Below are 13,145 nucleotides of genomic sequence, written 5' to 3'. Positions count from 1 at the left end.
ATCATTTTGGTTAATGAAAATGCAAATGATTTTAATTGTAGTGCGGAATAGATGGAATTGATCAGCAAAAGGGAATAAGGTCCTTACAAGTGGTGATTCAACAAGAAATGTGGAATAAATTTAACAAATGGTTCCCATAATAACGCTGGTAAGGTTAAATAAGGTGTTTTTGTTACACTTGCTTTGCAGCGCTTCATTCGACAAAAGCTTCTAATCAAGTCAAGTCAAATCAAGTCAAATAGTTTATTGGCATAACATTTTACACAACTAATCAAAACAGAGAACACTTACACTTGTGTAATTCGAATTCGAATTGAGTTACGTCGTCGGGCAGAAGGTTTAATAAAATTTAGGTCGAGCCTTTTACTTCTTTCGTGCTCAGTCTGATAAATGTTATAATATCATTGTATTTACAATGTTTTATTATTATAACTATTATTTTATTTTTTATTTTAAATGAAACAGCACCTGTCCAGCACCGTTCGTTTGCAGTGGATCAGGAGATTTTTAGTCTATCAGCCCCTGGAAGACATTCCACATTTATTCTTTGAAGGAATTGACATTAAAATCGATTTATATTAAAGTTAATACGCTGAAATGAATAATTTTATGTGAAGCTTCACAATGTCATTGTTATTGAGATGTATTATTTTTAAGTGTGTTTTTACAAATTTCAAATTACTTTTTACTCATAAAGGGAATTATTTTTGAAGTACTACAAGAAATATAAACTTTCAAACTTTACTTTAAACGATTTGTTTCTGTGTGGTTTATTTTGTATCACTATTTACTTTAGCGAGCTGAGACTTGTATTAATTATTCCTGTATATGCCCTTTCATTAAATGTATTGCTTGTGTTAGATATTATCAAAAGTTATGAAAGAATGGTATATTCACAGTAAATGCTCTTTAACAATTGTCCTAAATGTACCTGTTTGATTGTTTGTTTGGTTTTACGGCGCAACACACAGTATTAGTCACATTGCCCTGAAACAGGAAAGATGATTTTGGCTAAATTCGGTTGTTACATACTTCAAAGAAGCACCAAGGGTCAAAACCACCTCCCCAACTGGAGCCAAAAGATGCATAGACTCCAGTTATTCGAACTCATTTAATCGCTTCTTACAGTCACACAGGCTGCAATCCTTGCGCCTCAACCATTAAAGGCAACCCCTTCAGCCACATGAGGCTAAATTGACATATTCATTTAAATCTAAATTTATCATTGTGTAACATTGAATATCTTGTAAACTTATCAATTGACGATAGTCTAGTCGATAACAATTCTAATTTACATACGCATAATCAGAAATATTTTCCATTGCATCACAGTACAATTTAAAGTAGTACTGTTAAACAGAATAATAAACATAACAGAAGCTGACATCTTATGTACATTGTACATTTAAAACATATAGATATAATAATATATATTAATATATAGATTAGATTGTTTTAGCTTATTAACTAGCAGTGTGATACATTCAATAATTAATTCTAACAATAATTTTATCTCTGTTTGTCAAAGCTATTATATACCACTGCTCAATTTTGGTCCTTATTTTATTTGTCGATTTGCATTTCTTATAAGAACATGTAGGCAGATTGCAATATGTGAAAACGTTTAACGTAGAATATGACCGAATCTCCAGCTATAATATATAATTCATTAAATTTTGTATCTTAATGTTACCAAATTAAAACGATAAAAAATATTTTCGATTATACATGTTACTGATTTCAAAATGATCAACTTCGATTTTCAAGAAAGTAAGAAACCGAATAAGTTTCGCTGCTAATCAATTAGCAGTTCGTCTCGAGTACTTAGACTTACTGAACAAAGCAAAGCAATGTAAGGGAAATGGAAATTCTTTGTTCATAAACTTGAGAAAAAAAACATTGATTGAAGAAATATAATTTTCCAAAAATAAACAATAATTCTTTCCAAATTACAGCTATTTCTTTTGTTTTTCTATACGTGTTCCGATACAATAAGGCTTTAACTAGCGTTCTACCATGTAATTATTTTACCGAACTTTCTAGACTGCTCTTTGCATGAGCAAAACTAGTTAAGGAAAAACTTAGTTCAGATTTAATCTTATAATGTTACCTAAGGATTAAACAAACATAATTTGATATTGGCATACCCATTAATTTGCATTTATTAGACTCAATTAAACGTATAACCTACGATGACCTAATCATATATATCTTTTATTGGAAAAAATATACAGTCATCAATATATAATTCTATGTTTTTCTTTAACACGTTTTACTAAGATGTTATGAAACATATATGCAGCGACATGAAACAAATCGTTCAATACATACTAGTATACGATTTTCGATTAAAAAGGTGAGACAGAGACCTTCACCGCGGCAAAATTGTAACGAGCAGCATCTGTTAAGCAGCCTATGGTCTCAAAGTAAACATAAATGCAATGCCCTCATTTAGTAAACAACCGGCATAAACGATATATAAACATAAATAGAATCAAATTATAAAGATAACTTGTATGTGATTTGTGTAATACATATACGATTAGGTTGTCCTATGCTGTACTGGCACATAATATTCAAATATATCATGTCAATATTGTCGAACAGTAAATGACCGTGATCTAACAGTTGTAATGTCTCTTAAAGTTCTAATTAAAGACCAACAAGCACAAAACAGTATGTTACAACTGTTTAAATTCAGAGCGGTGGCCTAGTGGTTAATGTTTCCGCCTCTCAACCCAGGGATCATGGGTTCGTACCCGACTCGGGTCACGACCATGTTTTTTCATATGACACCAGCACTGGTTGGTTTCAGGAAGCGGGCTCAAAAGTGATGAATATAAGTTTCAAGAACTTCTTTCGCAATTAAACTTAAATAAATATGTTTATACTAAAATCAGAGCAAGATGAAAGTATCAAAACTTTCCTAGCTGGTATTTTTTGTAAGCAAGACATGTATCATTTTCCAAAGTTTCGAGTAATTGTATAAACCTGTTGTGTAATTGTACCTTTTAAAACATTTTAAAAGGACCAATTATTTGTGTGTAGTACAGTATCCATAATCAGTCCGAAAAAGAAATAAGTCTTGGCAAACCAATTTAGCTGTATTAGCTATATCTATATCAGACAAGGAAATGACGTATTGATCACTAACAAGAGAAAGGGCATAATATTTGCAAAGTCGATTCACGAATCATCATTTATTTAATGTGAACTAGCATGCATATGCATATATTTGCTCGAATTTACATATATTGTCATCGAAGCAGACACATATTCAACTATGAAAGTACTTCCAGTAAAAGTCAGCATCGGACTTAATGTTTGTTTCTCCATTCATGATCCGAATACAAAAAAGCGTGAGAAAAAAATATCGTCGCAATATCCTTCGCGCTTGTAAAAGGGCATGGACTGGACAACGTGATCATCAGACCATTATGCCAATTAGTGTTAAAATGAAAGACAAAATTTTTGATAATTTTAATAAGGCAAATGTCTTTTTTTTCATGTAAATTCACGATTGCAAATTTATCCCAGAAAAAGACGTTCTAGTGTACAGTGTGCCATAATTTTCACAGCCGTTGAAATGTTATTTAATAGTTAACTGTTCCTTATTTGAGCAGTAAGTGTTTTCGTTCACAAATGAAATAAGGTGAAATCACGGTATAAGTTGCAAAGACGATTACAGCTACTTTGCGGCAAAGTGATCTAGCAGTATCTTTAATTACGTTTTATTCTAATGTTTGTTTCTTCCGTTTCATTCTTTACAACTATGATGTAGTGTAACATATCACGATATGTAAATACAAACAGCAAACATTACAAAAGTTTATGCGCATAAGTCGGTGTGTCACATCCATGTAGCATTACTTGCCATACTACTTCAACGTTTTACCTGTCATAGGTTTGCAATTCTCTAAAATGATTAATTCTTTTAAGGCTTTATTGTGCACGTTTTGCATTTCGTTTCAGAGAGGTATTTGTTCTGGTATTAATATGATACATTATCAAGCAGACGTAAAATACATTTTACTCCTACGCAGATGTTGTTTCTCATTTTGATATATTTGTTTTTGTTATAAATGCATATTTTGACCATAGCAATAGAATTATGATTGATCTGGTCGTAACGACCTGACGTTTGTGGAACTGATACGATCTAGATTTGTTGGACTGCATTTTGATTCTTTATTTGTTTTGTTGTTATTTGTTGTTGTTTTTTTATTTCCGTGTTGTTGTTTTTTTCTCAATAAGAAACGTTAAGTCTAGTAAAACACAAACTTTCTGTTGCTAATCAAGTTATTGTTTTTGTCATTTCAAGTTAGCTTTATGCACCTTAATAGATAATATCAATCAATGTTATACATGTGCTAACAACTTTTCCCAATACAATACAGAACAGTACACTTAAATGCAGTGCAATGCAGTGCAGTGCAGTGAAATGCAATGGAATGAACGTATCTCAACACAACACGAAATAATACAATCCCGTTTCTGAAGCAGCCTTGTACACTTCTACATTTCTATAGAACAAAATCATATACATTGTATTTTACCACAATTCCCTTCAACATTTGTCTCCATGCAAATAACCGTTACAGCTGTGCATGATGAATTGCCGCATCATAATGCTACAGTAAACTGTTAATGATTTTCTGTCTTAATATGACATCAATTTTATATAACATTTTACTTTCTATAGAGTTACTACAAGTGTTAAAACTTAAATAATTTGATGTTAAAAATATATTTTAAGCGTTTAAAAAGAAACAACAACCCGCACAAAAATGAAAACAGCACAACAATCAAATAAAGAAACAAACAAAAAGTCAGAAAGAAAAACAACAACAACAACAAAAACAACAGCAACAAAAAACGGCATGGACATTATAATCGGAATCATGTCTTAACATTGCATATAAGTAAAATACGGTTTGAAATTATGAAATTATTTCGAACAAATATTAGGAAAGTTTTGTTGATAGCTAATATATTAATTCAAAGGACAGAATCATACATACAATATTTTCTCAAATAATTTTGAATATTTGATGTAAAGCATGGAAATGGCTGGGACTAATCGAATAGAAATTATTCAATAATACATCATATGGTATAAAACATGAATAGTAAATACTCATTACATGGTATGGACAATAAATCAAAATAATTTAGTTTGACGTCCGATTATCTACTTTTCTGTATTTGTTTCATTTAAAGCAGCACAATTCCAGATTCATGCTAATGTTTATGAAATTTTGAAAAATGTATTTAGAGGTATAATATTGCGAGGTAACCAGTGGAAAGCAATTTACTTGCAATCACGGTAAATTACCAAAAAAGTAAATAAATAAATAAATAATTATAAATAAATAAATCAGATCAAAATATGCAAAAAAACGTTTGTACCGCAGTAGAAATTTAGTTGTAAATACTGAAAATGAGTCAATAATTACACATAACATGTAAATTATTACTTAAATCGTTTTTACTTTCGTTTTCTTTTCCTTTAATCTCAATACATTTTTCTCATTTTATTAATTACTTTGGCTCATCTGTGGGCATGTAGCTTTAAGATGTTCCTAGCCTTTGAGTGAACTCGACAGGTCGTAGAAACATGATTAATATGAGCCGCGTCATGACAAAACCAACATAATGGGCTTGCGACCAGCATGGATCCAGACCAGCCTGCGCATCCGCGCAGTCTGATCAGGATCCATGCTGTTCGCTTACAAGCCCTATTGCAAGTAGAGAAACTGATAGCGAACAGCATGGATCCTGATCAGACTGCGCGGATGCGCAGCCTGGTCTGGATCCATGCTGGTCGCAAACGCACTATGTTGGTTTTGTCGTGACACGGCTCAATTATGATTAATATGTTGTCTGAACGAAATAGACAAGGTGGTGTGATATGGCCAGACACAGTTTAGATAAATAACAAATTATGTGTAGATTGGCCATACGATCTATGATGAAAAATATGATTGTTTACTAATGAAACAAAACAGTGATTCATGCGAAGAGTCAAATTCTTAATTTGCCTCATAACAAGATGACTTGATATTGTTGATATTATTTTATAAAACATGTTGTTGTTTTCTGGAGACTATTTAGATTTCATGAAAATTGTGTCCTCTGGTTTAGTGACCACCCAGAAATCAGATTGAGAAAGAGAAAAAATAACAGTTTTTCGTGACAATCTTCTAATTTACTCTTACAAAATGCAATACATTTTGTAACCATCATGTCAAATGCACCGTTAATTATCATTGTTATATCCGATTTCGGTGCGTTAACCGTCTAAATACATGTTTCACCATATTTATCAGATCTATTATTTTATCTTAAGTGACTTAAAACCAATTTCATCTTGGCTATTTTATTCGAGAACCTAGCCTCGTTCTTAAATCAAGCGCATTAAAACGAGAATATAGTCGCGTAGTAAACATATCAATTTCAAACCGAAAGTAGACACCACTTTCGGTTTTGCATCCGGATATTTATGATGTGTATATTAACGATGATCATCTTAACTATTTTAGCATTTTTCATTGGTTTAATTGTGTTTGTGATATGTGGAAAAGAGACTGATGTATACGATAGTATTTCAAAGTTAGCCTGGTATAAACTAATTATCAAACTTGTTTATAAACTTGTGAAATGTCGCAAACAAGGAAATTTGTATTTGGATAAAAGCCTTGTGTACATTGCTGACACTAATACAAACTTTACATTAGCGTTATCGGTTAGAAATCACAAGGTTACAGTCAACGGTTTAAGGTAGGGTTTAAAATTTTATAAATCGTTTTGCATTAAGTTTAATATAAATTTTATGCATGAACAATTTACTGTTTGAAAGTCATTTACTTCAGTATAAAGTCTAAAGTACAGAAGGCGAGCTTCTTCTTTGAACTGATAATTAAACGTTTGACGGATATTGCATTCGAATATCAATTTATGTAAATGAATATGCAAAATTGATAAAATGTCATGTTTATATTATAACAAACTTAGTTTTTGATTCGTTTCATCAGGGTCTTTCTATTTGAAAGACCCTGGCTTCATGTAGGTTTGATATTTTGTCTACATGAATCGTGTTTAACTAGACGTATATGTATCATGAAGCCATTTATTTGATATTTATAAATGTTGCACACAAGCAAAAATGGTAAGCCTTCAACGAGATTAAAGTACTTTTGATTATGTCTTACTAACAACATACGTAGCCTAATTAATTTGGCGTGAACGGTTTGACCCATTTTACAGACTTTTTTTTCTTACTGTCAAACCGTTACGCCTAATTTTAACTTTCATTTTTATGCACGGAAAATCTACCGGTAACACTATCGATAGTTTGGACTGATTTTTACTGCTTAAACCTGAAAGTAACTTCAATTACCTCTAAAGATCAATAGAATATAAATTTTAGTACTAACTTCTCCTAGAAAAAATATTAGATTGTACCTGTCTTAACGCATACATGCAATTTATTTCAAATTTGTACTGTCTACTCTATCTTCGGCGGACATGTTATGACGTCATCGTAAAAAATCGATTCTGTGAAAGCTGGTAGTAGCTACCAGTGTGTATAGCAGGTAAGTGTGGGTTACGCATGAAGATTAAATTAAAAAAAAATATCGGGGGAAATAAATCTATTCATAATTTTTTAATAAATGTATGCATTATTAAATACTATTGAAAAGTATCATTGAATTTAACCTAAAATGCAATGGTCGCAAATAGGCTCCGTACAAGTACTGTTGTTTAATATTTTTTAAATATTTTAATACATGTACATTTGTACTCAACATTTATCAATTAGTGGTTTGCCTTCTTGTTTACTGCTAATGACTGCCAAATGTCACTCTCGGATAAAATACTGACTTCATTTATACGTGCATATTTATATGACAATTAAGAACGTACAAGAAATATTGAAGGAAACTATTTGAAATACACTTCAAATTATTCAGTATTTGTACAAATAATATTTCAAGAGCTCTTTTTCACCGATTGCCGATATATAATACCATATTAAACCTATTGATTAAGTTAAATGTCTTCTTGACATACTCTATTAATTTACTAAAAAGGAACTTTATTGTGATCCAGCCATATGCTGTGTAACTATAAAGGAAGGGTCACATATTTTAATTGAAATAAATTTTAAGTAGAGGATATTAAAAAAAAGTCATTGAGAAGATCAGAATTTTCAAATGAACAGATTAAGAGACTTATAAATGTATAAGGTGTATGTCTTGTTGTTTCATACTGTTTTGGTGACACCTTTGTTTGTGTCCCTTGTTGTTTTCTCGTCTATGGTAAGTATCTTCCCTTTGCCCCTAGTTTTATTTCTTTATTTCGCCCCCTCCCCCGAATTTCCTATCCCCTTCTCCTGTGCCCGTTAACTTAGTGGTCCTGTTTCATACTGTTTTGGTGACACTTTTGTTTGTGTCCCTTGTTGTTTTTTTCGTCTTTGGTAAGTATCTTCCCTTTGCCCCCAGTTTTATTTCTTTATTTCGCCTCCTCCCCGAATTTCCTATCCCCTTCCCCTGTGCTCGTTAACTTAGTGGTCCTATTAATCATTCATTTATTTATTTTCTTTGATTTCCTTCTCAGTTACATTTTAGTAATACGCCTGACCGTGCTCTCCCTTGCGCCCTTTCCCGTTTTAATTTAGGATCCTCCTGGGCTCCTTGCCAATGGTTCATGTTCCTGTGTCGTGTGGGGTTTACGTTCATTGAACGCCGCCTTTCCTTGTTCATCTTGTTTATCATATTGTAAACATGTATACCGAATCGTAACAAACAGATAATGATTATCAATACAAGGTTCGGCAAGCAAGCAAAGAAATGTAAAGAAACAGAAAAAACTTATCCACATTCATGTATCCACCCTCCAAAAAAACCCACCAAAAACGCCTGAAACTGCAAAATCGAAACAAAAAATACACAGGAGTGCCAAAGACGGCTCTGGTAGGTTCAAGTGCTCCCTTTCGCCGGTTTAAACAGAATTGATCACTTAAACATAATAATGTTGATTTTTTTAATCAACATCCACAGATGTGTACATAATACGGCGGTAATCATGGAACTTTCAATGTGACACATTCGAGGTGCCGTTCAACGGGAACTAGATTACATGGAATTTTTAATGGGTATCAGAGGTTTTGGTGCCTTTTGCGACAGTCGTTCCAACATTTCTCCCATCTGTCTTACAATGTTATGCTATTCAACATCTAAATAACGGTCACTAAATTTACGCTTGCTGTGTTTTTATCATAAACCCCGTCAAATCTGTGCGACAATTGTATTTTACTTAGGACTGTCTGAAATTCCATTTTATAGTTTGAAATTTTAAGATTTTTTTTCAGAGTTTTAAAGTTATTTTTGGTTGTTTTGAACTTCTTCCCATACACAACCGTCCTCAATTTCTTTTAAAGATAATAAACTAGAAATTGATATGGAGTGTAATATAAATTGAAATTCTTCTTTGCTTCATCATGTATAGTATAATTATAATTCATTAAGATGTACATACAATTACATTGTCTTTCGTATGTGGGAAATCATGGCAGGGTTATAAAATAAAAAGGTAGTTCAGAAATTTCACCTAATGATTACAGATGTTAAAAAATCCAACTTAATAATATCTAATTTGACAATTTAAACGGACTTAAATGCAGTATGATCTGACATCGGACATCATAAACTATTTAATTTCTAAGTAAGATTATCATAATTTCCTTTACACATTCTCTTTTTAATGCTGAAATATTTGTGTGTGAATAAAAGAGTTATTCCTGCAACAATTCATATAAATAACATAAACAAATTGTATAATAAAGCTTGGCAAATACAATCGATTGCCGCCGATACCTGTGTTACACCATGGATTTTACCAGTGTTTACAATTTTACCATGACACCGCTTTCCAATATGGCCGCTTTCAATAATTTTCAAGGATTAAAAAAATTAAAGTGGAATATTTAGACTTATGTTCGAATTTGAAGTATGATAATTTGGAACCTTGCATAAAAAACGATTCTCTTTCAGGTAATGTAGACCGTTTCTTTGGAACTTTTCTAGTTTTCGCTCCCAACAACTTCTAATTGGGAAGCGTCCGTGCATTAAAATGCAGTTCGTGGTTGGACTTGGAAAAAGACAGCGCCCGTCCAAAATTATCTCGGTGTCTCTTTGACAAGTCTAATTAGTTGGACTATAACATACGATGTATTCTTTTCAGGATTGATAAAGATCATTTAGCGAAATACAAGGCCCTATGCAGGTACAACCCGAACGATGGCGAAGTACCACTTTGCTATGCAGAAACGTTATTCATGAAACCTTTAATAGCATTGATCACATCGTCAAAGTTCGCCCTTTCACCAATCGGTAAAGTATTTCCTACCATTTTCGTGTGCAGTCACACTTCTTTGTCGAAACCAGTCGTCGGAAATAAAATAAGTGGAATTGTTTAGTCTCTTTATACTTAGCTTGCTTTTAAAAAAGAGGACAACTATTGTGGCAGTTTTATTTACAAGATGTGTCCTTCAATGCCATTTGGGCGTTCTTTTAGGTTTTAATATTTTCTTCGATCTTATTGGCCTTTTTTAAAGGTTAAATAGTTATTAAAAGCTAGTTTTCTGTTTATTCACTCACCAATTGCTATCTACAAAACAGTTTGTTTATCATCATATAAAGCAGATTGAATATTCGAAACAATTTAGACAGCCAGCACAGTGAGTATTTAATTGATTGACATTCTTATTTGAGCCGCGGCACGACAAAACTAACATTGTGCGTTTGCGACCAGCATGGATCCAGACCAGCCTGCGCATCCGCGCAGTCTGATCAGGATCCATGCTGTTCGCTTACCAACTCTATTACAAGTAGAGAAACTGATAGCGAACAGCATGGATCCTGATCAGACTGCGCGGATGCGCAGGCTGGTCTGGATCCATGGCGGTCGCAAACGCACTATGTTGGTTTTGTCGTGACACGGCTCATTTGTTTTTTAAGGTCTGATACATATCCGGCAGAATATCAAACAGTGGATTCCTTTACAAGAATACATGAAAGCGAAATTTACTCTTGAATTATCGGTTAAACAGTACAGGTAAGGAACCCATATTTTATAACTACATGAACAACTTATATGTTTCAATTTCGGATATTATCCATTGAAGTATGCCTACGCATGACGGAAAGGCTCGAGCAAATATGATTGACTCAACGATACTTGATATGTTAAACTAATTCATTGAAAGTGGGTCTATTTGATTAAAAATGAATAATTGTCACATTCGTTGGTATGTATTTTCTATTTCCATTGATATGTTGCTGTTTAAACAGTTTAAATTTTAAAAAAATCAAAACGAACACTCAAACGAACACTGAAAATGCTGATACGCTCGATTTGATTGACTATGTAGGGCATTATGATATGTCAAAACTAGTTTGAGGGATTGAATAAGTGGGAGGGTTAACAAATTCTTGACCTCTATAAATTCTCGCATAACAAAATCACAATGATCGGTGACCTGTTCTGCTTATTTATGAAAATGAACGTTATTTCTTTTAAATCAATAAGTAATTGAGCCGTGTCACGACAAAACCAACATAATGCCTTTGCGACCAGCATGGATCCAGACCAGCCTGCCCATCCGCGCAGTCTGATCAGGATCCATGCTGTTCGCTTTACAACCCATTACAAGTAGAGAAACTGATAGCGAACAGCGTGGATCCTGATCAGACTGCGCGGATGCGCAGGCTGGTCTGGATCCATGCTGGTCGCAAACGCAATATGTTGGTTTTGTCGTGACGCGGCTCAATTACTGATGCTGTTTGATGCGATATTTTATTTGTCTTTCAGGCAAAATGAGAGAGGAATAGAGGTAGATATTAACCTGCGAACTATGGTAGGTAGCACGTGTGTCTGGGAAGGCACGATGACGCTTCTGTCACGAGCTAAACAGGGCAAATCGAGAGGACGACCAGAACGAAGAAACCACGGTACTGTTAACACACTACATTAATATATGATCAGCTAAATGATAGAACTTTTAGTAATAACAAAACAACAATAATATTAAAACGTACTTTAAACATTTTTATACTTTGATTTTTTTTCATTAATTGATCATCCTTTTTTGTTGCCCAACGGAAAATAGCTTTTCAGTCACATAAATCTAAAATTAAACGCTTAAATTTAGCAACATCAAACGAAGACCATGCCCTACATGTTTTTAAACGAACGAACACTGTCTTATATAATTATGTATGTTTATGGATGCTCGAGTTTCCTAAACTAACTTTGTTTATAACGTTTAAAAATATAAACATTTTATAATCGAATAATTAAAGTAATGAATTCTTGCATAAAGCAAACAATTAACCGTATTACAAACCATTCAAGCATTAATATTACTCCTTAAGTAATCAAGTAAGATAGACGTTGATAGATTTAAACAATCGGTAATTTTTTAAAAAAATTTCCCAAGAAGTGCAAAGAGCTACACAAAGTTTGTAAATAGTTTTTACTTTTCTCAAACTCTTTATGTATTTAATAATTATTTAATTTTAGAATTTTTGTTAAACAATGGTCTTGAAGCTTATAGCCTTAACAAAATAGATGAGAATGCATTCTGTGATTTCAGATAAAGAAATCATCTATAGATTCGATGACGATTTTGAGGTGCCAGCAAGCTGCGGGGTCGACTATGCTAAGCTAACGGGTGACTGGAATCCGCATCATTTGTATAGGTGGAGCGCGTGGTTGCTAGGATACCAAAAACCTATAGCACATGGCATGTGGACATTGTCTAGAGCCATTGCAAAACTACAAGAGCGTGTGTATCTCGCTTTTTCATTTTCTATTCAACGTTTCTTTTTCCTTTAATGGTAATTTCCAAAATTTCCAAACGAAAAATAAAGTTTCCTAGGTATATAATGAACCGATTTCTTAAATATTCTTAATAAAATATTTTATTTATTAAAGGGACTCAACTGAGGTTTTTAGACATGACGGGTCTAGAAATATGTTTTAAAGAATAATGTTCCAGTTGGTGTAGGTCTAGACCAATAACTTGTGTGCAAACGTTTAGATCATTTGCTCACTCTGTTTTTTCTCAATTATTCTAATTG

At 32.9% G+C, this 13,145-nt stretch overlaps 1 protein-coding gene across 1 annotated transcript; it reads left to right on the top strand.

The window, feature by feature from the left end:
* Nucleotides 1–6,455: 6,455 nt before the first annotated feature.
* Nucleotides 6,456–12,852, top strand: LOC132734469 (3-hydroxyacyl-thioester dehydratase X-like; the record flags this gene model as incomplete). Its single annotated transcript, XM_060721213.1, is given in 5 exon segments — nucleotides 6,456–6,780; nucleotides 10,246–10,394; nucleotides 11,022–11,118; nucleotides 11,875–12,014; nucleotides 12,659–12,852. Coding segments are annotated over 5 exon segments (858 nt in total), but the record flags the coding sequence as incomplete, so codon positions are not given.
* Between the last annotated feature and the right edge of the window lie 293 nt (nucleotides 12,853–13,145).

Source organism: Ruditapes philippinarum, unplaced genomic scaffold (assembly GCF_026571515.1).
Source record: "Ruditapes philippinarum isolate M1 unplaced genomic scaffold, ASM2657151v2 ctg10773_1_1_1_1, whole genome shotgun sequence".
NCBI classification, from domain to species: Eukaryota; Metazoa; Mollusca; class Bivalvia; order Venerida; family Veneridae; genus Ruditapes; species Ruditapes philippinarum.
The sequence above is the reverse complement of the archived record's forward strand: the minus strand, read 5'-3'. Positions and strand labels throughout refer to the sequence as shown.